This window comes from Ixodes scapularis, unplaced genomic scaffold (genome assembly GCF_016920785.2).
Source record: "Ixodes scapularis isolate PalLabHiFi unplaced genomic scaffold, ASM1692078v2 PGA_scaffold2__306_contigs__length_199485367, whole genome shotgun sequence".
NCBI lineage: Eukaryota > Metazoa > Arthropoda > Arachnida > Ixodida > Ixodidae > Ixodes > Ixodes scapularis.
This window is the reverse complement of record NW_024609857.1, coordinates 156,294,424-156,321,948: the sequence shown is the minus strand read 5'-3', so window position 1 is coordinate 156,321,948 and position 27,525 is coordinate 156,294,424. Positions and strand designations below refer to the sequence as shown.

The window sequence follows — 27,525 nt, the reverse complement described above, 5'->3', positions numbered from 1 at the left end:
TAGGCATCGGCGGTACACATGGTCAGCTTCCCCGCAGTGGTAACACAGCGGGCGTCGGTCGGCCGTCCTCCAGACGTCTGTCTTCCTCGGCGCAGGTCGCTCTGGGGGAACGTGCGCCTGATCTTCCTGTCGTCGGGGGTATTGCGGCGTTGGGGCGTCTCTTCGGGGCGGCGCCGTGGCTTGGCGGGAAGCTTGCGGCGGTCGTCGGGCCATGGCGGCGTACCTCAACGTCGGTTCCTCCGGTGCCACCGTGGTGACGGGAACCTCTGGTTGGAGCGCCCGATGCACTTCTTCTCGGACAGCCTCGGCGATGGAAATGGTTGGCGGACGGCTGGTGGTTGGCAGCAACCTTCGCAGTTCCTCCCGGACAACCTCCCGGATAATTTCGCGGATGTCCGTACCAGGCGCGTTTTCGCCGCTAAGCAGCGCGCTTGCAGTGACGCTTGGCTGCCGCTGGCAGTGGGAAGCGCGCGCTTGCAGGGTGCGCTCGATGTTTGTCGCCTCGCTGACGAAGGCGTCGACGGTTGCCGGCGGGTTGCGGACGAGGCCTCCGAAGATGTCGTCCTTCACTCCCCGCATCAAAATGCGCAGTTTCTTTCCCCCGGTGGCCTGAGGGTCGGCGCGGGAGCTCAGGCGGAGCACGTCTTCCACAAAGCTCGTGACGCTTTCATTGGTGCCCTGGGTCCTGGTTCGCTGTAGGTCCTCGGCTCTCTCTCGGCGGTGGTGGTTGACGAACGTAGCCTTCAGATGGGTCTTGAAAATGTCCCACGACGTCAAAGAGGACTCATGGTTCTCGTACCAGTGCTTGGCGGTCCCCTCAAGCGAGAAGTAGACGTTGTGCAGGCGCTGCTCGTCGGTCCAGCCATTGTGGCGGGCAACGCGTTCATACTGGTCAATCCAGTCTTCGACGTCTTCGTAGGGTTCACCGTGGAAGGGGGCAGCCGTCCGCGGTGCGACGGGCATGTAGATGACGGGAGAAGCGGCGGGGGCTTACGACTGGTTTGCCATCGTCGTCTTCTGTGGCTTGGGCTTGTCCAGGAGCAAACCGTACTCAGGATCCTCTCCCTTGGTGCGGCGGCTGGTCCGAGTTTCAGGTTCTACGGTGAGTGGTCTTCTCACCGAGCCGGGAATCGGACTTGCACTGCGGGCCCTTCGAGGGGAACGCTGCACGGGCACGCGGTACCCCGCACCTCCACCAAAATGTCACGGGTAGTGACCAAAAGAACAGTAAATAAACAGAAAGAAATAAACGTTTAATGTGGCGAACTTGTGCCAAAACTAAAAGGGTACAAAGATAATAACAGAGCGTCGCGGGCGTCGAAGTCGGCGTAGCAGCACAGTCGAACGCTGGGGCGAAACTAAATCCTGCTTGCCAGGCGTAGCCGCTTTTGTACACGCGTTGGCTTCTGGAGCATTCGATGTAGAAGGTTCGACGCGTAGAACATTCTAACCTCGAATCAGCTAGACGGTTCTCGAATTCACCAGAACATCACATTACAGTGTAAACAAACATGCGTAGCCGCGGCCAGGAATCGAACCCTGGCCCTTCGCGTGGGAGGCAAGCGCGATAACCGTTAGGATATTGCCGCGCTGCCTACTTGGCGCGCGGCAATATCGTTGCTAGGGGCGTTGCTATGGGCGAATGCATGGAGACTCCACATGAGGCTAGATTTTTGTTTACAAGTAAGTAGACAATTCTTTGTAAGCAACCTAACTTCTTGATATCTAATTATGAAGATGTTCTTGTCGTCTCAGTGTCGCATTGCAACGATGAAAGCCATTTCTGAAGTACCACTTTGCCATTGGTAGCAGACGACACGATAGATTTGCTGGCCTCTGTTGCAGCGGGCGTCTTCATTGAATTGCGTCGGTAAACGAGTGACAAAAACAAGCGCATCGCCATGGCCGTAGAGACCTCCGCAATGTGCGTTTTTTTCTGTGAAGAACCCAGCTTAGCTCAGAAGGATGAAAATGCAATAAAATCAAACCACGTCATGCAGATCAGTTACGACGACGACCTGAAGTGCATTACCGGCGTAGTGCAGGCCAGCATGAGCAACAAGTCGTACGCCGTCGGGGTAAGTCATTTACTATTATAATTATTGAGGCTTGTACTAAATACTAAACTAAAAATGTGGTCGGAACAGGAGAACATGCGAAGAGCACAATGCAAAAGCATCACCAAAGGTAGAAATATAAGCATAAACAAAATAACCGGATAACGCATGGACACAGGCATACTTCTCAACGCTGTTTTACCATAGCAGTGTAAGACTACTGCAAGTTTGAGCTGGATTTTACTTTCACTACTACTTGCATGTAACTAATATTATAGCAATAATATATAAATATAGAGCCATATTTTAAGACATTATGACCGAACAGAATATCGGTTTTACGTGTTCTCGGTTGGTTTGGCCCCTTTTTTACATCAAGGAAACTGTCCGCCAGTAAGTACTCACCTTATGTTTTTTTTATTGTTTTTTATCCAGTTCTTTCGCGCTTTGCGGTCTTGCGGAAATCTGAAAAAACTGCAATATACTTTTCTCCACGCGATGGCTACAACCAGGCACGAAGCACCCTCCCCCATAGCGCGAGTACGCAAACAAAATTTGGGATCTCAAGTCAACCGATCGCCTGAAGTGCTTTTCTCACGGGTGCAATGCGACCTTTTAGCAGACGATTATCACGATCGACGCCCGGACTTTCAATAAATCATATTTCGCATCGCACCCACTATGCATTCTTATGTGTCTGAAACTCATTTGATTTCAAACAAATGCAATATCAGAATATCGTCTTTATTCACTCGATTCGAACGACGCCGGCTTGGCCGTTCGGCGTGTGGCAGACGGCACACTTCTTGCATTCGTCGTCTGCTGCAGCCTGAAGGCATCTTGAGGACCGGAAGTTGCAGTCGTAAATAACCGAAGAATTTCAATAGCTTTCGGAAAATATGTACTTCGGTAAGCGTAAAGATATTTTTCGTTGCGTTAGAGAGTGAAACAGGCGGCTCGCGCTCGCGGAGCGGATTCTTGTTTCCCCGGTGAGATGAGAGCAATCTCTCCGTGTGCCGCTTGTAGATCTGGAGCCAGTGGGGCTAGTGGGGCGCTCGCCGAGCGGCTGCCTGCAACCGCTCCGTGGAAAAGTGGCGGAGCGCGTCGAGCGGTCCGGACTAGTTCTCCGCGCAGCCTTTTTCGGAGGAGTACGATCTGTAGTCGTCACTCGCAACGTTTCAGTTTCGTTATTGACATTCCCGCGGGGGAGTGAAGGAGTTTCGCGGTTTTTTTTGTTTCGATTGCTGGGTGGGCTCTCTGGTTCCCCTCGTCATGACCGACTCGCCCGAGCGTACTGCGGCGATAACATCGTTGCAGTTAATTTCAGGAGGTCTAATAAAACGCAGTGACAGCGACGCAGATGTTAGCTAGCTCCAGCTCGAGTGACGACGACGCAGCCGTTCTCAGCGAAGTGTTTGCCGAGTCGTTTGCCTGGCCAGCGAAGAGGCCCAAGATACCGCGTTACGTCGAAGGTGTTGTGCGCGCCTATTCGGATGAAGAGCTAGGTATGTCGTTTGTTCGTTTTGCGGTCTGTGTAATGTAATTGGAATAATTAGGCGACAACACGCCAAATACTCCGCAGATAAAAGTCGCCTTCGGAGATGACGATCGCTTTACGGCATACGTGTTTGCATTAAAATCATCTGGTGGGCTAGTTAGGTAAACATCACCGTCGTCCTTGCGCTATTTCTTTAGTGATGCATACGTGTTTGGTATTGCTTAATATCATCCTACGGCTCGTACAAGTACTTCTAGTTGTCTTCATCGGGCTTATATAACTGTAAGGAAAAATAAATTGTGTCTTAACGTCGGGGTCACCGTTAATCAAGTCCTAAACAAACAATTTTTTTTGTCAAATCATAAAGTTCTGATCAGAACTTGCTTTCAGCAAGATAGCAATGGGAACCGAAACTGTTCAAAAGCGAGAGCAGACGCTCTGGAAGCGGTGGCGCTGGGAGCGTTACGCTCGATTTGCTCCGCAGCGCGTGCCATTAGGATGGATCACGTGACCGATCGCCCACAGAGGCCGACCGCCCGACGACCGCTAGCGCGGAGCTCTCGGCATTCGCCAGGGGAAGGGGCTGGAAACAAGCGATTACTGGCACACTTCTGCCGAAACATACATTCAAGCTTTCTACGTCTGTGATTTTTAGTAGTTTAAATCCCACTCCTGATTTTTTAACTGTCGGGTTTTCGTAGCGAAACCTAGCTATTTGTTCATAGCAACGACCCTAGCAACGGGTTGTTTGGACCCATGACGTCACAATCATGGAGTCAATCACGTGACATTCACGTGCTGCTCAGTGGCGCCCCCTGGCGTATCAAACACCTTCCGCCGCTCCTTCACCAGTTCCGCATATTACGCAACTCTAATATTATTTTCACCCATCCGGAGTGGCCTCTGGTTTAGCCGGCGGTGCGATCTGATCGAGCGAACACAGCCTCTGTCATATGATTAGTGAAACATGGCGCTCTGCGGTATGTTGCAGCGGATCGCGGTTTGCGCCTCGATTGTAATTTTCCTAGGTGTACCTGCACGGTCAGAAAATGTTCCCGCCTTCCTCTGGAGCTCGGATAGGTGGGTAGACCTTTCGCTCGTTTTCAATGGCGTTACGAGTCCTCGCGACGAGTTCGCCCGAAACCAAGGGGGAGTGCCGGCCCGGCTGGAGCAGTCATATGAACCGAGAGCCCCAGGTTCCGCACCCGAGTGCGGCTGAAACCCCCGCTTCTTATCCTCATAATACTGCACTTTTCCCCAAGCTTTGCCATACGGTGTGCAGACCGAAGGTTTCGTGACTCGGACAAGAACCCGAGGCATGGCGGCAGGGGCACCGGCTCGTTGGGATTGACTGCTGACAGCTTTGGAAGTCTCAAAACTAGGCAATTTGATGTATTCTTGCGAATGTTAAGAGCGGTGCTATCTCGAACCGTCTCTGGTGTTAGAGGGGAGTTGCTGCTGACGGTGGGTATTTGTTGACGCCATTCTGCCTGAAAGTGAGTGAATTAAAGCTGTCGGGGAAGCATTGTCGGAGTGCTGAGGGAAGGATAGTTTAGGCTCTGTCCAATCTGCAGGCACGAGCCTACAGCCATCGAGAAGTGCGTTCCGCTGTCAACATTCACCGGACTGTGCCATCACAGTCGGACGGTTTCGGGGGAGTTAATTAGTGAATGATTAAAGACGACAATAGTGCGTACATTTTGCTTCTCAGTCCACAGCCGTTTGCTCTTCAAAAGCATCTGAACAAAACACTTGTCTCAAATATTTCTTCCAATATTTGCTTCCTGATCATTTGTGCATCGTAAAATGTGTTGGTAACATGTTTGAAACGGGGTGGGATGGTGGCTTAAACTTGCTCACTTTCTTCCGCTCCTATGACATCTGATGTCCAGATTTCCCCTCGATGCTGCGATGTAACTAATTCTCCACCCGCGTAACCGTCCAACGTCCCATCGGAGTAATCTTGCGCCCAAGATACTCGGCGAATTACGACTGAACCTACCAGAAAAATTGCCTTTGCTATGTTGCAGCCACCTGAACAAGTTTCCCCAAGTGAGCTCCTTTGAGAGCATTGAGCCAAGCACTTTCTCCAAGTCCATGGAAGCACTGCTGTCCAGGGATGACACTCTCGTTGTGGCGTTTGTCCAGGATGCGGTGAGCTGGTGCTTCATGCTCTATCGTCCCTCATAGAGCCACTAAATAGCCTACGCTTAGAGTATTGACACTTGTCTCCCCTTCTGTACAGCCATTTTGTTGCCTAGTTGGCAATAGTTACAATTCAAAGATTTGACACCCTGAGCTCTGGATTCGGTGTCAAGAAGCTTGGCCGATGTCGTTTTGCCCAGTTGGGGATGGTTCTAGCATTTCTTGATGGCAGAAGAATGTTTCCCGCTCTTTCAGATAACTGGCAACAATGATTTTAGGCGACAAGATGGCTGAAGTGCCGTTGCTGTGAAGCGTAGCTCATTTAGTGGGTCAAGGGGCACGGAGCTCCTCTCTAATGTGGCATCCTGTACCGATCGGGCAGTGAAGTCTGGTTCTAAAGGTAGCGGTGCCATCTTAAGCCGAATTTTTGCAACTCTGAATTGTGCCGCAGCCTAACCACGACGCGGCGCTCGTGTCCGATCGCTCGGTATCGTGTGGTAGTACTGGCCAGAGTTGACCTACTTGGCCACCAGGTGTGCCCACTAGCAGCCAAGTAAGGTGCTATGATGTTTGCTGGGAAGAAACTGCTTGACACTGTTAGCACGAGGAATTGATTCCAGACTTCTTTCGGTGTGTTTTTTAGAGCCAATAGGCTGTCATCAAAACTTTTAGCGGGGTGAGAAGTGCTTGTATGATGCACTAACCTAGGCAATGAAATAGGATGCCAGCCAGTACCCTTTCAAAGTAAAACCCCCAGAAATGCCAATATCGTGTTTGTGGTAACAGTATTGCACAGTGTACTTGTCCAGACCAAAATAGCCCTTTTTGGTCTCAGCAATGCTGACCGGCAGCCAAATGAGGTGCCACCTGTCCACTATCGTGAGGCTACGGCGTTTGATGAGAAGGCGCCGTTCTCAAGTCCACGTTCTCCATGGAAGTAGGCGTGGCCACAAAATGTCCTCTCAGTTTCTCGACCAATAAGGGGGGGTACCATTGTTTTTGGTGCAAACAACTGCGTTGCCGTGGTAGTGCAATTGCTTGCATTGGAATCCATTGCTACGCTCAGTATTACTCCAAGGGACAAGGACCGCAATAGCGGAGACTCTTTTGCATCTACGCCGTCTCGCGTCCACGTGTTTAAAACTTTTCTGCCGCGGCTGACAGCCCCCTGTGTACCAGAGGCTCAGAATTCATTGGCAAGCAACAGCAGTGGTAGCGTGGCTTCTACTCCGACGATTTGGACATGATCTGACATGCAAGGACACATTGTTGCTGCAACTTTCGTAGCTTAGCCATCGCCTTTGCGTGTCGGTTAAGCAGTGCCAGGGTTCTCTTATGGCTGGGGTGATTTTTGTCAAGTCATAGATGCATATTCTTGCCCTAAAAAAAAATTCAATTGGGAGAATAACTAAGCATGTTCTGTAAATAACATAGGTAGCATGTTGAGTATATGTAGTATGGTGATAGATAGAACGTCTTAGTTTCCTATTGCATTGAAAACGTTATTCCTCTAACGTCCCTGAATGTAGAATTCAGAGAGATGCTTGTGCTCTCATCATCTATTGCCCCGCCCGCCGTAATCTAAGCTTACGTGTTCTTTGTTCAAAACCTGGTCATGCTGCCTGTAACCAAGTTGAGGCAAATAGGGGCTGAAAACATGCGATGAGTAGGCACTGATACTTGCCACCTCAACTTCCTTCCCTTTTGAGTTAAATGCAGGTTGCAGGAATCTGATTGGGCATTATATTTGTACATAACTCGCACTGTTCAGGGCTTCGCTGCTTATGGAGGTGCTCCAGGTTTGTCATCAACATTCTTTTCTTGTTTCAGCTGAGCATGGAAGACCTTTCCAAAAACTCTGCAGATGACAGCACCTACAAGTACCTCAAGGTGAGCCCAATGTTGTCACCTCTGTTTCTGGCCCCAAGCGTGACCGATAAATCTGCCCCTGCTTCGAACTAACCGAAAATTAGAATAAAGCGTCTTCGAATAACCGGGAGTCGACCGTATGAGGTAGCATTGTTTTTCATTGCATGCTCGTGCGTACTGCTGCACGTAAAATAAAAAGAAACAGCCCCGTTAGGAGGGACAAGGAGCAAATCGAATTCAAGAGCACGCGGGAATGCGCCCAAGGGCACACTCGGGCGTGCCACTCAAAGGGTTAGCCTAACACGCACACACAGACAAAGAAACATTTTTTCCGAGGCATAAAGTCTGCCCCCCTCTCTTGCAACGGATGATGCTAGCCTACAAATTTATTGCCAGTCCACTTTCGTTGGAACCTGGCGTAGCCCTTGTCGGCTGAGCTGGAACGGTTACGGCCAACCGCCGCCGTCTTTATTGCCGTGGACCCCAGTCCTTTGCCAAAAGCGTCCTAGGTGTTTTTCTTTAGTATTGCAACAGAGCTGGCGTGTCAGACTGTCTAGAAGTTGCGGCAAAATAAGCAAGGAGCGCGAGTTTCGCCTTCGTCGAGGCGTCCGAGCCGACGACTACCAAAGCTCTCACGAACGGCGGAAGAAGGGTCTACCGTATTCCGCTCCATCATTGCGCCACTGCCGGCACTGCAATGGGCGGGCGCGACACGAACGCGACGGCGTGTGGACCCTCGAAAGTTTTCGCCTTCCCGCGTTTGCAGTCGGCTTTCGAGAAGAGCCCGGTAGTGGTGCTGCCCTCCGTGGTCGACCCGGTGGACGGCCTGTCTTCGTCGGCCGGCGAGGCCCGGATGACGCGGGTGTCCGTGGGGGACCCCTCGGACGTGCAGTCAGCCCTCGACGGCCTCCGGGACCGCCACAGGCTGCTGCTGGTGGACCTGCCCGAGACCAGCGGCGGAGACCGGGCGCTGGCACTGCAACGGGCCGGTTCGTTCTTCCTTCTCTCCTGGGCTCCGCGCGTACGATTGGGCGGGTGCTTGTAGGGACGCTGAGCCGGCGTGCCCGGATTACGGGGTGTTTCCATCCGCTCCATAGGGGCCGCATGGAGCAGCCACATTTGTGTCACGGGCTGTGAGGAGGAGTCTAAAGCATCCGTTGTCCTCTAGCATCTCTACCTCTGCTCCCTTTTTCCTCCTCGCGCCACTGTGACACGTCACCAATTAAATTGCTGGAGGTGGCACCCATTAAATTGCAAATGCTGCCCCAAATTTGAGTTGCTCTCTCTCCTAAATCTAGGCCGTTTACACCCAACTCTTGAAGAAAATTTCCAACGCGAAATGTCTTGTATGGCTGGTTTCTAGCCACTTCCGTAACGCACTTGCGCGATGCAAGAGCGTGATGGGAGTGTTACGCCGGTCTTCGACTGGAGCTTCGAAGAAAACTGGGAGACGAGAAATCGCAGGGTCGAAGCTGCGGCGTGCAACCGCAAGAGACGCAAACTTTGTGTTCCTATCCCGCCTGAGCGCCGGCTCTGACAGGAACTTCTTTGAGTACGATGATGTTAGCGTCGTTCAGGCATAAAATGCATACAGTGTAAGCTCATTACAACAGACTTGGTTGCAACAGACATTTGGATATAAAATACCGATTTGTGAAGTTCGTTTGGTTTTCCTCTACATACAATACCATGGACTCAACTTTATATCTGCATACAACACACTCCTCTTAAAACAGACCGAAATCTTGGTCAAAATTACGGTCTGTTATAACGAGCTTAGACTGTATAAAGCGGCATTGGTAGTGACTATTTCCACGTCGGCGACGTCAGTTCCGTAAAATGTCAAAATAGTGTCCCCCATCAAATTCAGCCGTCCCGATGATAGCCATTGTGTTATGTTTAGTTTCTGATGATGTTATTGCTGTTGTGTTGACCGGTTGACGGAGTCATACGTCACTGTGCCCCATGCCTGAGAAGTTGCGGTCCTACTTGGCACTGGAAATGCACTGTTTGGCATGGGTGTGCTCGACTGGCTCAACACTTGATCCTTTTGGACGTGATGCTCCTGGCGGCAATGTTCTGGGCTCTCACGCCTCATTTCGGCATGCTTCTCGCTTAAAATATTTTTCCACAGGAAAAGCGAGCTAGATATTCCTCTATTTCACGTAAAAAGTGCTAGTGCGTACACTATGTAACACTGAGAGTTTAACACGCTTTTTGTGCTTCCAAGCCTCAACTACCGTGCGAGTGCATATTCATATGGTTGCAGTCTCGCTTTGCATCTGCCTCCCGCCGTGTTTTTAGCCAGGTTTCGTGAGTGATGTTTAATTTAGATTTTCGTTTTGGTACTGGTATAACGAGTGGGTTAACTACGAAACAATCAGGATGTTAAATAAAATACTGTGAATCCAAACATGTTTCTTAGCCGGTGCGAGCAATCAAAGATTCTGATGCACCGAGCAAAACATTCTCATACTGCAGTCTGCGTCGCGGTTCTACGAGATACACAAATTTTTTTACTCCAAATGTCTTCTAGTAGACTGGAAATCTAATGGCGCGACGTTCAGGTCCTTTCTCTTTATAAAACGCGTGAAATAAATCGTGAAAAGCTATGGTGCCGCATTCCGTAATTTTAGCACAATTATGCGAACATTACGTGCAGACCAATAGCTGATGTATATATTTTTTTGGCATTTCCCATCACTTAAATGGATACTGACAGGGCATTTGTACTCACTGAGGTTTTTATTGGAAGATGACCTATAAGAGCCCAACTACCCAGAACACAGTTTGCGGCTCGAAATTCGTTTTCTTTCCATCCAAAAACAGCTGGTCAAGAATTGGCCAGTTTGAGTCGCGCTCACTCTCTTCTCCTTGGTCACAAGCCGTTCAAACTGTGTATCAGATATATTAGAGGTTGTGGGTCATCTAAGGCACATATCCAATTTTAAAGATATAAAAAATATTAACCTTATTTTTGTTGATAAAAAAAATTAAAAAATTGTTTCACAGACCACAGGTAGTACACGTACACGTCATTCTCAATACGGCGACATACCGTGGGCTGGACAACGCAGTGGTGGCGCACGACAGACCAACATTGTTATGGCCATGGGGCCGCAACTTCGGAAGTGTTGTTCATAGTACTGTTGAAACTGGTTATAACAAAGTCTTTTATAACGAAATAACGGCTACAGCGAAGCGATCACTATTTCCCATTCCCTTTTGCACTTTGTTATAACCAAACTCGGTTATAACGCAATAGCGGATATAGCGAAGTGATTTCCCATTCCCGTTGACTTCGTTATAACCGGTCTCGACAGTACCGGCTAATCGACCTTAAAACGCAGAACTTTGAGTGGAACGGATAAGAGTGCAAAACAATCGCACCACAAATGGTGCATGCGAATTCGTCGTCGTCGTCTGCTTCACACACCGGAGAAGACAAGAAGAAAGAAAAAAGTGTGGTGGGGTGTAACCACATACCTTCCGGCCATGATCTTCCATTCTTTGGGTTTCAGTTTCGAGCAGTTGAGTTTCTTGGCTTTATTAAAAATATACGGGACTCTGCAGCAAAATATGTAATGGGTAGTCTCCCGACACCACATTAAACAGCCTGGCAATAAGATTAAAAATTGGGAGGGAGGGAGGGGGCTGCTGCTGGTGTCCTTTTGAAAGATCCTGAAAATTGCAGTCGACCGCATAACATTTGTTTTAGGAAAATGCATGTTGAACCGTGGCACCGCCTCAGGAAAGGTTATATTTTTTTTACCGTCACTTTCAATCGCTTTCCAGTTCGGACTGCAAAGCCCCAAAGCTGTCCGAAGTTCCAAGTTTTGGAACCTCAAAATAATTAAAAAGTTATCTTGATGGGGACGTGAAAATAATTTTTAAAATATTTTCTCCTCTTTAGGAAGTGGCGTCATGGACGTCAAAATAATACTTATTATTTTGAACGTGGACTTCGAAATAGTCACTGCCTTCTGCATTATCATTCCCTCTGTCACAACAATGAGCCTGATAATTATCGCAAGGTCATAGTTCTATTAATGAAATTCTATCATTTAAATACTCTTGAAGACTTTGACGAGTTTATAGTTCACGGTAAGGAGTGCCAGGCATGCATGCCTTTGTTCAACGAGACCAAAGTGGTTGGGGGGCACCGGGAGTGCTATGGGAGGGAGATCATGGAAGCTTATAGGATGACTACCACCAAGAAAAACATTGCTTCCCCATCCCTCTCAATGACAAAACCAGAACTGGTGTTTCCGAGGCCGGCGTTTTCTCGGACTCCAGTTGCACAACTTGAACAACCAGACCCGCCTTCGGCCGTCAATCCGCTTCGTATGCGGAAACGCTATCTTCCCTTCCCTCCCCCTTTTCTTCCCTCTCAACCTTGTCTCCCTTCTTTTCTCCCTCTTGCTCGTTCCCTCTTCCCCACCGACGGTTGTTGGTGCAGACTTATCTGGCGTCAAATATATGTTGTTGTAAACTGAAAGCTTGTACATGTCTGTTTTCGTCCCTCTGTTTGTTTTGTGCTTTCTTACTGTTAAATACTCTTACATTAGATATTTGACACAAATTTTAAAAAATATCAGTTGGCGAAATTTCGTGGAAGAATTCAAAGCGATTTGCAAGTGTATTGAAATACCAGTGGCTGCTAGCCAAGGATTTAGCATTTGTTTCAATTAGCAAAAAGTCTGGCTCAATAGGTATCGAATAGCTGCATTTGTATGTTAAGAAAAAACTATTTACAATGGACTGGAGTAATGACTTTCCAGTTAAATGTATAACATTTCTCAGAATTAGCAAAAAGTGCAAATAATTCTGAGCTTGAATTAATGAGAGACTGTCATGTGAGCCCCTTGACAAAGAAAAACATAATTTATGGATATACATAGAAACTGTTTTCAGTTTTTTTTCTCAGGTCTAAACCAAACTACTCTCCTTGCGAAAACATTCTGTAAAACTTCGGTTTTACAGAATGTTTTCGCAAAAGTTTGTGAAGGTCGAAGGTGCTGTGTGCTTGTGACGTGGCCTTGGCTAAGTCGGCCTTGTATCGTTTCCTGCAGACGACATAATCAAGGCCACGATGCAGGCATTGTCTGTGGACAGGAAGAAGCTCATTGGCCTCTACACCGGACACAAGGAGGTGGTGGTGAGTGTCTCTCTCTCCCTTATTCAAAGACTACCTCGCAGCCCGCGAGGGCACTATAGCAGGGGAGTTAAAGTGCCGAAAAATAAAGCGACTTCATTGGGACCGTATGCTGGCACTTGCGACAACAGGTTCTACTGTGCGGTAGTTTTAACAAAAAAAAAGAATTGGCCTACATGTTTGTCCTTGCATGGTCGTTCCGTCGTGGAACATAATACGATTCTTTTAAGTATGTCCCACTCTTAATTCTCTTTTTATTTTTGAATATGAAGAATAAATACTAATCAATTTATTTCGACGAGCAGAAAGTAGTTCAGTTCAGTTAATTTTTGTTGGTGAAAGAAGAAAAGAGGAAATACTTTCGAGGTCATCGAGAGGTATAAAGAAGCTCAGGCGATTTGGCAAAGCTTCAGGAAACTTGTCGAGAAGGTAGCCATAGTATAAAAAAAAATCACGAAAAGCAATTATTTTTTGTTGCATACTTCTTTCGGCAGACTTGGATAAGACCGGCCATTCTTAGTATTGATAGTGTATACTTTGTGAAGAAATGAAGAGTGGTATGGATGCTTTCATCTGAGCAGTTGCCTTCCTGGCCCATTGATGTAACTGATGCATCCGCTGCCTTTGCGTGGCTTTGTATCGGACAGTGCCTGCGGGGGAGAGATTGTGGAAATTGGGGGGGGGGGTTGAGGGTCTGCAAAAAGACCTGAAGTCTCTTGGCAGCATGCATGGCATAGATCTGCTTTGTTGACCTAATAATCGCCATTTTACTAGAAGCTAAGCATTTCTTCCTAAAAAAAGGTTGATGCTTGTCACTTCTTTCATAAAGAAAGTCGTCCTTAGGGTACTTGGGGGAGGTGGGGGGGGGGTGGTGGCATCCTCCTGATATGCCCCCTTGCACATTGACACGCCACCGTTGCAGGAAGAATCCCCCGTGCGGGCTTCTCGCTCGCGGCGCCACCTGCTGGCGGCCGCCGGCGCCAGTAACCTGACCAAGGGGGTGCTGGAGGTGAGGTCAGATTGCCTGCTGCTGTTCGGCGGCCGTGTGAGCGCGTCCTTCGTGCCGGCCACCCCCGCCAAGGCGCCCCGCGAGACGGTCACCTTCAACGACACCCTATCCACCAAGCCCGTCGTCAGCTGCTCGGCCACTGGTGCCAAGTGAGTGTGGCACGCCCAAACCGCGAACCGGGGTTTCTCTGACTTTTCCACCTCGACGAACCCCTCCTCTCGAGCCGAGGAAATTATCCCCAGTCCCGGCGTTGATCTAAAAGAACAGTCCAGAAGCCCGCAGACCTCGTAAAAAATGGGGAACGTACCATACTCAGTTTCGCCATAACTTGGCAAAGAGCGAATTACATGGCGGCTTCGAGCCAGTGACGGAGGTGAAGCGCATGACGGCCCTTACCCCAGGGATACAGGGGTGGGGCGTGACCCAAGCAGCTGGAAAAGTGGGGAGGGAGGAACTCCTCTCTTACCCAGACAATGTTTAGTTTGTCTCAGATGCAGCTTCTGTCCCCTTTGGAGATTAGCGGGTTGTTCAAACCTCAAACAAGGGGAGTTTATTTCTCTCCGACGCCTGTGGCTTTCACGGTGCTGTACCCAACTAGTGAGATAGGGTCGCGCATCTCCCTTGGACATGCCAATTGGCTCGTTGGGACTGTAGCTTTTCCGTTTGCCACGTTTTATTTATTTTATTCCAGGTTACTCTGCAGCATCGGAGGCATCATTGCAGGGTAGAGGGTGGCTATGGCAGCGTAAAATACAGTCGCCCGATGTTCATTTACATTGAATGGACCAGCAAAGAACAAAAGCATGTTACACAATCCACACCAATTCGCGGTACAAAGCGGTCGAGGCAACCGCTTTAAGAAACATTATATGATGGGTAATGGGCGGAGCAAGAACTAATAACCGAGAAACAGAGTCGCCAAAATCATTGCGCGCATGTTGTAAGAACGTATTGTTTGCAAACACTATTTCCTCTTATGTGGCAGCAGTCTCAACTGTCATGCATTTGTTTATCGTAGAAGAGAGCATTGGACGGGAATGGGACTGTGTTATGGGCTCATTCGTCCCACTGCATTATTGTGTAAGGGGCAAAACCATTATTTTTAGAATGTTTGTTCGGAATATAGATTCTCTCATTTTCTTTGAGTGGTCTTATCTATGAGATACGACAAGAGGCGGTTGGTTGAATTTCAACTTAACTATCCCCGGTTTGATCGTGGCACGTATATCGTGTGCAGAAACACTTCTTCTTCTAGATACCAGCGGCTCCCAATCTAGCTGCTTGTTCATATGAGTGACACTTTCCTCATGATTGTAATTCTTTTTAATGAACCTAGCCTCCTTATTTTGTACCTGCTCAAATTTTTCTACTAGATAGCGCTCGTTGGGGTCTTAAAAAACGCTGGAATTGGCCTGACGCTAGAAAAGAATAAAGCTGTTTTTACATTTGGAGGAGAGTCACCAAAGCTTTGTCTCGAGAAATTTAATGTCCAGTTGGCTTTGGCCGTGATGAAGTCCACGTGCGTGCTCCATGATAGATTTTGTGTGAAGTGAACGCCTAGGTACTTTACTGTTTCTACCTTCGTTAGTGGAACACCAAGAATCATGTGTGTGAAAGGAAATGGTTTATGCTGCGTAGTAAATGTCGCCTGGTTGCATTTGCTGATGCTTAGCTTCATTTTCCAATTATTGCACCACTTTGAAATTCGGTCAATATCTTCGTGCAAAACCAAGCGATCCGACCCAAACTTGACGTTTCTATGCAAGACGCAGTCGTCTGCTTAGAGATGAATGCTGGAGCAGGTGAGACAGAATATAGAGAGTGATTGTCTGTTCATCAATGAGGGGCTGAGATTCGCGTGCTAGGAGCTCGCTGGGCTCGGAAGCTACCTTCATTGTTTGCAATTGCAAATTGAAACTCGAGTTTTTAAGACCCTTTCTAAGATTAAAAAAAATAAAAAAAGATCCTATTTTTTTATTAAATGATGCGGTCAGGTAAGCGAGTTCCCTTGTACCGTTCAGTCGACAGAGCACTGAACTCGGACTGAACTCTTTCTCCGACATTGGTAATGCTGCAGAGTGTAACATGCATTGTTGCTTTCAAAGCAGTTCGCGTGCCACACCATTTTCGTATTACCTCTCTAACACTCAAGTAATAGCATGCTCATCTTATAAGTACCTGGGTGTTCATCTCACCTCTAACCTATCATGGACTACTCACATAACTTCTGTTATTTCTGATACTAACCGTTCTCTCTGATTCTTGCGCCGTAACCTTAAACTTGCTACACCCTCCGTAAAACGACTAGCGTATACTACTCTTATAAGATCGAAATTAGAATACGCCTCATCTATATGGTCCCCATGGCAGTCCTACCTTGCAAATAATCTAGAATCCGTCCAAAACAGAGCCCTTCGTTTTATTTATAACAACTACTCACCATATACCAGCATATCAGGATTACGCCAATCAGCTAACCTTCATTCACTTTCCCTTCGCCGCCGAGTATCACGCCTTTCTCTCCTCCATCGAATTTTCTATCACAATAGCCACCTTAAAGAATCACTGCTATCACCTCCCCATCGTATTTTCCCGCGTCTAGATAACCTATGTAAATTACGTCCAATTCGATCATCAACTGTTTTTCACCAGACTTCCACACTACCATTGGCCATCGAGGATTGGAATTCACTACCTCATAACATCGTTTGTATTAATGATACTACTAAATTTGTTGAAGCCATTACCCTCTTTTTATCTAACCTACCTAGCTAGCTTACAGTGTTATAATTGTGTTTACTGTTCTATTTGTTTTTGTTCTATTGCCACCCCCTTGTATAATGCCCCACGGGCCCTCAAGGAAAATAAATGATGATGTGCGTGAGTGTTCGCATCATTCCTGGGCGGTTCTCGTAATGTGTTATGTCGAGATCTTTTGTTTGGCAAGTTGTTTGTGTAACTTGAGTTATATTTCTATCAATCTAGAATGTAGTAAATTGCTGCTAGTATGCTGCTTTTTGCATGCATTTCACAGGAAGAATATTTTGACAAGTGAAGTAAACTAGTATGAGCACCAGAGGAGTGAGGGGGGGTGCTTCCTTGCAACTGAAAGGCTGCAGCCTGATCCACATGAAAGCCTTTTTCATTTGCCTGAGGTGCAAATATTTCAACCAATTTTGTTCCTTCTTAATCCCAATGTAAACAAAACCAACTTTGACCAGAGTCTTATTTTTCAATAAAAGCCTCCGTTTCTTTTATATTCTTTGTCTATTTCTATGTACTAATATTGCAAAAGGTAATGCTGTCTGTAATGTGATTTAATATTAAAGACTAACCCTCAGTCATCATTGAGAATGGACTAGAATGCAGAAAAGACTCCCAGTTTTACCGGTTTTAGTATCAGTAGTACACTCGAATCTCGTTAATTCTAACTCGAGGAGGACCAATAATTTGTTTGAATAATGCAGAGTTTAAATTACTGGGAGTTTCCTCCCATAGAGATGCATAGGAGGGCACCTGCATGGTAGTTGGAATTATCCGCAAGTTTGAATTAAGTGAGATTGAATTAACAAGATTCGACTGTATTGTTTTAATTTGAAGCTCGCTTAATTCAAAGCCTTTCGCTCTTGCCTTTGAGCTTTGAATTATCGAGAGTCAAATTGTAAAGGCCCATTCACACTCTTGCAACCGAGTACGACCGAGAGAGACGAGACTTGTTGAAACCTCTTCAAATTTCTTGGGACGAAAGAACACACTGGCACGCTGGCGCCATCTATGCGGTGACCCTGGAACTGCATTTCACAAGAGCGAAGGTTTTGCGGGATTTCCGAGGTCAAATGTGCGTAATACCTATAAGAAAGGCTCATTTATAACGTTGACAATAGTTTTTCGAGCCAAGAAAGATAGGATAATGCGCGAGAGAAATAGAAAATATGCCGGATCTCCAAGTTTACGCTGCTACCCAATAGATGGCGACAGTGTGTCCTCTAGTCATAAGAGGTTTTAAGGAACCCATTTTTAAGAGGTCGCAAGAGTGTAAATGGCCCTTGAGTCGACCGAGCAAGCTTTAAGGCTTTGGGTCATTTTCTAACTGCCACCCGAATTTCAATATTTCCCTCTCCTCGGTCGCCCTTCTCCTGACTCATTTTCTTTGCTAGCTTCTCTCAGGCACAATGTAGACTTGTCTGTTGAGGCTTTTGTGCCCGATTTGAAAGTAACGCCATACAGTACTCGAGGAGACGCTCCATACTTAAACTGAGTTGGGTAACTACTTCTCAACGCTGGCTTACATGGTGTCAAAGAAGGCTGTTTCTAGAATGTCAATACTGCCTTGTCTGAACACAAATAGAGCTATTTCAGCATTGGGTGCTATTCTTTGTTTCTTTAATACCATGTTTGAGTGCAAGTAATTGAGTATTCTTGCTTTTTTTTACTTTTTTTATTCCAGTGTCAGCTTTACTTTCCCTGACGTGGGATCGGTGAAAGGCTTCAAGTTGGAGTAAGTACTTCTTATTTACTGGAAGTAGAACTTGGAAAAACGGATTACCTAAGCAGCAACAGGAGCAGGGAGCCTTACCGCCGAATTCACAAATTGCACTCCAATAGACTACTTCCATAAATCCCTGCATGCAATACGGCGCGCGTTGCACTCTGGGAACTAGTTGGCCAGGGAGGAGAGTGGCATGGTTTAGGTTTCGATCGACACGTCGACAAGAGATTATTTTGGTCCCGAGAGCGGTGACGTAGGCAGAGGGGGGGGGGGGGGGGTTTGGGGGGGGTGGAACACCCCCCCCCCCCCCCCCCCCCCAAATGCAAAACCTAGTCTCCCCCCCCCCCCCCCCCCCCGGGGGGGGGGGGGGGGGGGGGGGGCCCGTTGGCTTCCCTGCACACGCAGTCGATTTTGCACGGGGCATGGAGCAAGGGGGAGCGTGGACTATCTCCAACCCATATGCTTTCGGGAAAAGTGTTTGTGGGATAGAAAATTCTCAAATAAATAAAATAGGCAATATTCCCTCGTTCATGCTTATTTAATGGGATGCAGAACTTGATCTCAGATATATAGACAACGGATATTTCGAAACACTTGTGGCGTGAAGGATGGCAATTTCAAGAACCAATATGACAAACTATGTTCACTAAAATACAGAGTTCAATCAAACCAAAGCGAACACATTATGATAATATAAAACAATGTCAGTGGTGTAATATTAAATGAATTGTAAAAACAATTGCACTGTAAACAACTGTAATTCTGATGAGTACCCAAGGTGTGCGTGAGCGCAGCGTCACAAGCTGCGCTCACGCACACCTTGGGTACTAATCAGAATTACGTGCTTTCCACTGAAATTAATAATAAAGAGTTTATTTCCATCGTATATTGATGGTCGCGAGAAAAGAAAAAAATCTGTATGGCACAGTTTGACAAGTGCTTGAGAAGTCGACGGGGGAAAAAAAAACATTCACAAATCTTGAATACCACAATTTAGCAAAGCGTGTTTCGGACATAATATATTTTATCATCGGCTATAACAGGAAAGGGAGAAAATTAATTGAATTTCTCTAAGAGACAATATACTGAATTTTTCCACCCCAGTCTCGGCATTTTGTCGAAAGTGTTAGAACGTTCACCAGCTGGTTTGCACCCTAACTTTTTGTTTGTTTTATACTGAATTTCAATTTTTTATCTTCAAGTAGGTTAAGTATTTTGGGATACTAGTATGTTTAAGCATTTGTGTGCCATAGTTCGTTCTTGCAGCGACCACCTCCCAACATTTCGCACGACAGGTAGAACACGCGTGAATATTTTCAGAGAGCTGTCTAAGGTTTATCACAATGTTTGTACACCTAATTTTCTCTAGTTTTAGACTAGTGACAAGTCTATAGCTAAATAGAGCATGTATATTGATAATGCGGGAAGTCAAATGGAATGTCCTCTATAGACCGACACGCTGTTTCCAAACAAGCCCACGCTTGCCCACACCGGGTGTGGGCACTGCGAGTGCGCACAAACCGAATTCGGGAGGAGTCAAGCATCTGCGCATGCGCAGTACCGTCAGCAGCGCCACCGCAGCTGCGTGACATCAGGGCGGCGTGTTCGTCTATAGCTCTTAACGCTTTTTTTTTTTTGCAACAAGTGCATTTTTTTTTAGTTTCGTTGACGTTGTTGTACCCCAGACTAAATTACAATAGTTTATGTGCGAGTAAAATAAAGAATTGTATATTAATACCACCTTTGCTTAACATATACCGGTGGCGGTTTGTCAAACCTACTACTTGTGACAGCTTAGAATTAAGGTAGTTGACATGACTATCCCATGACATATTCTCGGTAAAAATAACACTTAAGAGCTTGAAAGAGTTTACAATCTCTATATTGGAGAAGTTTAAAACAATATCTCTTGTAATTGGGACTAGCATATGTTTTGGGCGGAAAAGCACTGATTTTGTTTTTTCGACGTTGATTTCTAGTGAATTAATACAACTAGAAATGGCTAATGCAGATAACGCCTGATTTGCCATGTCAAATAGCACATTGACATTTTCAGCTGAAAAAAGAAAACTAGTGTTGTCGGCATAGCTGGTAATTGTTGCATCAGAGTTAATATTTACAATGTCATTAACGTAAATATTGAAAAGAAAACCTAATATACATCCCTGTGGAATACCAGTAAGAATACGCTTCGAACTTGACAAATGGCCATGAATATAAACTAGTTGCATTCAATGCTCTAGGTAAGACTTCACTAACTGCAAAGCATGCCCTCGAATCCCATATGTATCCAATTTTGCTAGTAAAATTTCATGGTTGAGGCAATCAAAAGCCTTCGAGAAGTCTATGAATGCTACAAGAACAATTTCGTTTTTCTTCAAGATTTTGCACAATGAATTCTTTCTAGGTGAGTAGGGCAGCCTCGATAGATTTATGCTTTATAAAACCAAACTGCGAAGTAGTTATTAAGTTATGCTTAGTTTAAAAATTAGTTAGACGTATATGAAGTACCTTTTCAAGTGCTTTAGAAAATACTGGCAATATAGAAATCGGTTTGTAATTACCCATATCTTTTACACTCCCCTTAGGGCCTCCGTCGTAGCTAGCCGACCTCAGCGTTTGCGAAAACTTAATCTTCTATGAGCATAAAATTTGAGTGCGAGATATGTGACGACACGAGGGAAGATATCATAGTAACTTTTTGTGTAGTAGTGAGGTCGAATTTATTGAGTTTCCTTAAAAGTTCATGCGCCGACGCTAAGCTCAACTTTGAGACTCCTGTGAGGACGCGGCTTGCTTTTCGCCCAATGAAGTAACAAGAAGCAAACGTTTGGCAAACAAAATACGTGTAGGGCTCCAGACGAACAAATTTCAGTTGTAGTTCACTGGTATTAGACGGGATTACTGACATTGAGCTCAAAGATACACTCGTGGGGTGAGGTGACAAAGCCACGTCTTACTACGTTTGCATACGCACGCACAATATGCGGTGTTTCGGGAACCAAGAAAAGTGCCCCGGTCTTCGTTTTGCATCGCTCGAGAATGAGTGTATTGTACATTCGTAAAAAGTCAGATAATCGAAAACGCAAGCAGCGCTCGGTCGCGGCGTGATAGCATGAGATGAAGCTGCTCACTCGAAACCGAAACTGAGTGGCCAACTAGTTTCCAGAGTGCACTGCATGGTATTTCGCCGCGATGGGGCATGTCGGTTTTGAAAGAAGTCTATTGAGGCGCGCCCCTCCTCTTCCTCAAGGAAGACGCGAGGGCCGGCACTAGCCAATCGCAACGACAGATAAGCAGCCTGGGCCACCTATTCATCGTCGCAATAGGCCAGTACCGGCCGTCACACCTTCCTTGAGGAAATGAAGGGGCGCCTCAATTGGAGAGAGGTTTGTGAATTCGGCGGTTAGATGTTGTGGTCGAGTTCTTAAAAGCTACTTTGAGAATGTATAGTCGGCAAAACCACGAGGAGAGACTGCCACATAGGACACTGTGCTCGTGGCCACTTGTTGATAGCGAGGCTGGATAAGCTTTCATTTCTCATCACCAGGGGGAAGAGTTAGAAAGCATCAATAAAGCTTACTCACTCTCGAGTTAATGCCCACTGCCTCATATTGTTTTGCTGCTTGTGTAACGTTGGGGGGGGAGGGGAAGGTAGAAGGCATTTCCAAAAAGTAACATCCCCCTGCTTGCTTTTTTTTTTAATGCGTCGCTAGGCGTTGCTTGTCTGTGGCATATGTCTCTTTTTGTCCCTATTTTGTGTGCATTTCTAAAGTTGCAAATTTTCAGTTTAACCCTTTCATGGCTTTTTTTTTGTGTTTTTTGTGCCCCTGTGGTTGGGTATTTTTCTCGAAGATATAGACAAAGGAAGGGTCAATGGTCAGGTTTTTTAAACTACAGTACTTCCTCGTTGTAACGAAATAGATTTTTTTCGAATTATCGATTTTATTGAAGTTCAACGCGCGATCCCGACCGAAATGCACGCATTTTGAACCGGATTATTCTAAGTAAATTGGCGGCCGACCACGCTTATCACGAAAGCTGAGGTGCCGAAAGCATGCAAGCCTACACACAGGCGCACGGAGACCCTTGCGTTCCCTCCCCTTCTTCATTGAGACAAATGGCAAACTTTGGAAAACTGCAAACAAGAAAACTGTGCAAACGGGTGACGGGGGGCCGAGCGTTGCTTCCAATGCTGATGCGCCAACGCAGCTAGGGAGCAGCGGGAGGCAGCCAAGGCAGCGTCCATGTTCCGGCGCCACTCATGTCGCCCTTGGCCAACGCTGCCCGACTCCTGTTGGAATCGGGTCAAGGGAGCGATGGAGCCCGAAGGAGGTCACTCCTTCAAGCTTAATATTTTTCATTATTTTACTTCTTCAGTATTGTTTTTACTTGGTAAGCTGCCGCGAGTTGTTTATAACCGAGGTTTGTTTGATTAAATATGCAATCAGTGTTCCGCAGTGTTCTCGTCTACCTTCAAGGCTATTGTCGATTTTTTTTTGCTCTCGCTTTAATCGAATTGTTGCTTATATCGAATTTTTTCGCTGTCCCATTGATTTTTTTTATAACGAGGGATTACTGTATCTAATGCACGGGCAAACAAAGAATGATGGCATTTCACATTGCAAAGCAGTTGAGTCTTTTAGCGACGCCCAAAGATTCCCTGAAAAAGGGATCTCGTGCTATTTGCCTTTTGCAAAATAACCTTTTTGTCAGTGCCATCTTTAGCATTGATTTGTTCATACAACTAGTTTGAGCTTGTATACTTTAGTGTGATTACAAGATTTAAAATATGACCAACCCACAAACGTGCTAGAATTTTTCAATAGAACTAGAAATTAAGCGCACAATTGTTACTTTGTCTCTTAATTCACTGGGGAATTATCAGAGCTCAATATGTCTCGAAAGAAAATCTTTTCATATGGCAGTTTTTGCTTTGCTGGTGATTTTTATAGCAGAGGTATACGAAAATACCCGTGTGTTAACGGCATGTAAGACGAAGCAATCCTCAATCTAAAAGAACAGATTAGTGCCAAATATGTTAAAATGTCGTAAGAGTACACCTACGTTTCCAGTGGAAAGGAATGGAATACAAGAGGTAATTATTTATGGTGCACGTAGTGCTTGAGGAACGGGAGGTTGCAACCACTGGACATTTGCGGGCCGCGTCCCAAAGTGTCGCGGGCCGCATGCAGGGCCGCATCTTTTGAGACCACTAGTCTAATGGGGCACGTCTAGTGCTTGCAAGCTGCCCAAGTGGAGAAGCATCGAATGTAAATATTGAGGGCTAAAAGTTGTCGCCTTTCTTCCATTCTGTTTCATTATGGCGTGTCTGCTTCCCCGACATTCTGGTGGTCTGAGACTTCGAACTCATCCACTGAAGTAAATTCTGGGAAGTGTTAAAAGTTAGAATGAGAAGAACCGTCGCTTCGATTGCCACTTCCGTCAGAGTAGCCAACTCTTGAAGGCACCACTTTGCGGTTATCACATGCACGAAACATCTAATTTTGAAACTATGAATTCTTAATTATTTTACTTGTAAATTAGCTCTTACGTATAAAAAGTCTTTCATTTACAATGATGACCTGCTCCTATCGATTTCCAACCTTTTTTGTTTAGGGAAATGGTTTATCCCTGTATGGATACTTGGTTAGTGCCGGACTCCAGAACATGTTATGGTTATCAAATGTTAAAATATACCCTTCCCAGTCTTCTAAATTCTTGTAGTGAACTGGATATAAACATTCTATGTAAAAGTGGGAAATATGTGCATTTTTCTTTTTTTCGTGATCTTTTTATTGTTTTTTCATATGCTGAAGTTGTAAATCGATTGTATAGTTTTTCTAGCTTGAGGTCCTTGCTGAGCTGCAAACTTTGTATTTTTTTGTTGCTGCTCTGGGGGGAGGCAGAGGCTTGTCAAACAATACCTTAGTTTCTTTTTTTTTTTCTGCCTTCCATCTCCAAATTGGGGAAAAATAAAGAGTGAGTTTGAGCACCAGCAATGTGAAATTTGATCTGAATACAATGTTCACAGTTCCCGAAAGATGTAACAAATAGCAGCACTTCCCAGGAAGCATGTGGTTTTATGTTTAAGTGGAAACTTTCAAACGTGCAATCGCCGCCGTACACGTACCCCAACAACTGTCGAGGAGTTCGTAGCTTTGTTTCTCGGACATAGAAACTGGACCAATCCCTCGGCTTCCGTACGACTGCTTTGCTGCACACTCCGTCAAGGTTGCGCGTATCTTTGTCGACAATACAGTCATGCAAAATGTTAGCGACTCCGCGCGGCCACACATTTTGTGATGAGGGGCACTTGCCCGTCGTTGCTTGTTCTAATAATTCAGACGAGCCCCTCCGCAATCGTCGAAGTGAGGCTCCTCGAAGGAACCCACCGGCCGCGAGAGACTACAAAGACGAGCACATCGATCGTGCGATTTGGCACCCGTCAAACACACTTGTAACGAACCCGGAAATATTAGATGCAAGAAACTGGCGTTCGTTTCACACTTCTAGTTGTGTACTTTTTATGCGACTTGAGCCCCCTTTTGACGAGGAATTTATAAATGGGGGCTAAGGATGCAGTCAAAAGTCTTTAACAAAAATAGAAAAAACGGAGAACACGCGGGGAAGCCGGTTATTTTAAACGTTTTAAGAACCCAAGATCGAAGAACAGAAAAAGAGACGTCCCCTCTTTTGTTCCTCAGACTCGGGTTTTCAAGACTTCGAGCCTTATAACGAATTTCACGAGACCCGCGACAAATTCTGTACTACAGCTCAGGTTGTTGTAGAAGTTGAGCACAAAATGGCGCGTTCAGAGTCTGGCGGCCTTCTGGTCCGTCGGAGTTGGACTAAGGGTGGCGCGTGCACGCCCCTGCCTCACAGGATGTCGTTCCAGCGTGAGGGCTCAGGCTTCCAGCTGGAGTCTCTGGCGGGCTTCCTGGCAGGCAGCAAAGCCCTGCCGCTGCAAGTGCGGGACGTCTGGTGGCCTGGCGGCTTCTCTTTTTCCTGCGCCTCCTCCTTCTTCCGCCAGTTCAACGCCAGCATGCCGCCCCAGCTGCAGGTCACCCTGGACACCTTCCAGGTGGGGACGACCAGACCCTAAACCGCTCTCTTTCACGCGTGGCGGCTGGAATGGGATACGGGGAACAAATGCAGACTTTGCGTTATCGATCCTGTTCCCGGAATTTGCGAAAGCTCCTTTAATAAGGTACGCCTTGTGAAGTTTCTTCCGTGCCGTCGGACAATATGAGAGTCCTCCCGTTTCGCACTTCGGCGTCTGCACCACGCCGAAGATGTTACACCGCGTGACCATTGCGGAAAACTTTTGACTATCTCGCACATTTTATGGCACCATACGTCTTGTCATCTGCTTCATTGGTCGTATGTTCTAGTTTAGAGGTCATCTTCCATTTCACGCCACGTTTTTGCTTGTTGATGACCCTTTAGTTCTGCTCGGCCAGATTTTAGCTTTTATCAAACAAACCAAATAGTTACACCGGTTATATCTTTTTATCTTCGGATTAATTTTCCGTTTGGTATGCTTCTTCACTTACCTGGCAACCTCAATTGCGTCGTCCCTTCTCTCCCCGCAACGCCTCAACCGCACCCGTGCGCAGGTCGAGCTGTCCCAGAATGCCACGGCCCGCTTCTCCGAAAGCTACGACTGCGCGTCCTTCTTCACCACGGTGGTCTGGATGGGCTTCCTGGTGGTGCTGCTGTACCTGTTCATCCTGGCCGTGGGCATCTTCTTCCTCTACGACATCCGCACCAACGACCGCTTCGACGACCCCAAGGAAAAGACCATCACCGTGTCTGCCACCGACTGAGGCGCCACCACCGCTTGTCTTGCCCCTTCGTAGGAACTACTGGGAGGTCGGTCGCCGTCGTTAGGAACCAAAGGACACCACGAGTCGTGGAACCAATTTCTGTGTGCAAACTGCCGCCGGGCTAGTCCCGGAACTTTTTATGTGCCGTTGGGAGTGCGTCGGCACGGAACGAAATGCAAACGCCGGAATGCATGGCCTTCGATTGGCGCTGCGCTGCCTAGGGGCCAATGGAGCTGCAGAGGGGAGAGAGGGCTGCAAGGGTGTGCGCTCATTCCGACGTGCACACCCTCACAGCCTCCTCTCCTGCGGAATCTGGGTAGCGTAGAGCATGTCGAAAGCCTCGCGTTCTGGCACGAGTTTCATTTCATTTCGTGCCGATAGTACGTGCGACGACGGCTTTTTCCTCATTTTAGAAGGGTGGATTAGTAATATGAGTCTGTAAAGTCTTTTTTTTTTTTTTTTAGGAGAGAGTGGAGCGGGAACGAGAAGGTCGTTAGTAAATGGGAGCCGCTCTTTGTAAATATAGATGCTCCGTCGAACCCATTTTAGAGGCACTTAGTGAAACATAAGCCAATTTTCTTCGCCTTTCAGTTTTTGTGGGACGTACGTGTGGCTTTGGGATGTTGCATAGACTTCTCATTGGTCTTTCATTGAGCGGTTAATGCTGAGGCTAGTTCAGAGTTTCATATTGTTTTGCTCGCAAGGGCTAGTAACGATTTTGTTGCCTTGTGCAGACTATTTACCTCACCTCCCCAATTTCTGTGTATATATATATGCGAGCCAGTCATTAGTGATACACGAAGCTCACTTCTGTTGTTTATAGCATAATTTATTGGAGTAGTTCTTGCAGGCAGTGCTTACGATCGTGCGACATTCAGTTAGCATTGCTCAGACTGTTGCAGCCGTATTTTAAGCGATTGTACCAGTGCAGAGGACTGGCAAGATTACAGAAGCTGCACCTTTTGGTAAGCATGGGACTGGGCAGTCAAGGTTGTAAAAGTTTCTATTGTGAGGGAAGTAAATATCCAAGGAGCATGCTGTGCAACAAGTGTGCATGCCCTAGTCAGGCAGAGCCCACACCATTATATACGGGCTATAAACCGTAATCTTTTGGGTCATGACTGCCGCACCAATGAAGCTGCAGAGCATTCCATGTTGTAGTCTGGTGGGTGTTCCTCGTGGTTTGTTGTTTCTTTGTATTAATTTGCGCATTAAAACTGCTGTGAACAAAGGCCATTGAAGCAGCTGTTTCTTTTCCTTTTACTTGTAACTGCTCTCATTGTAACTAGTACTAATATGGTAGAAGATAATGGACCTTTTGGTGAATATGTGCTGCCACTTAGACACGCGACTGGGTTCGAGACCAAACGGCTAAAAGAAAACGTGTGCGCAAGGCGCCTCCCACCCGTTCAACACCCAAAGTGTCAGCCGTATCCTGCTCATCCATTGAGGTGCTGTGACCTAGATATGGCTC

At 46.7% G+C, this 27,525-nt stretch overlaps 1 protein-coding gene across 1 annotated transcript; it reads left to right on the top strand.

Annotated features, from left to right (window-relative positions):
• Nucleotides 1–4,418: 4,418 nt before the first annotated feature.
• Nucleotides 4,419–27,283, top strand: LOC8025531 (V-type proton ATPase subunit S1). The gene is made up of 9 exons (XM_040219372.3): nt 4,419–4,635; nt 5,586–5,709; nt 7,531–7,590; nt 8,336–8,558; nt 12,642–12,727; nt 13,647–13,882; nt 18,181–18,231; nt 25,108–25,306; nt 25,842–27,283. Exons 1-9 carry the CDS (start codon nt 4,523–4,525, stop codon nt 26,049–26,051), a joined length of 1,302 nt encoding a protein of 433 aa, XP_040075306.1. The 5' UTR covers nt 4,419–4,522; the 3' UTR covers nt 26,052–27,283.
• The last annotated feature ends 242 nt before the right edge of the window (nt 27,284–27,525 follow it).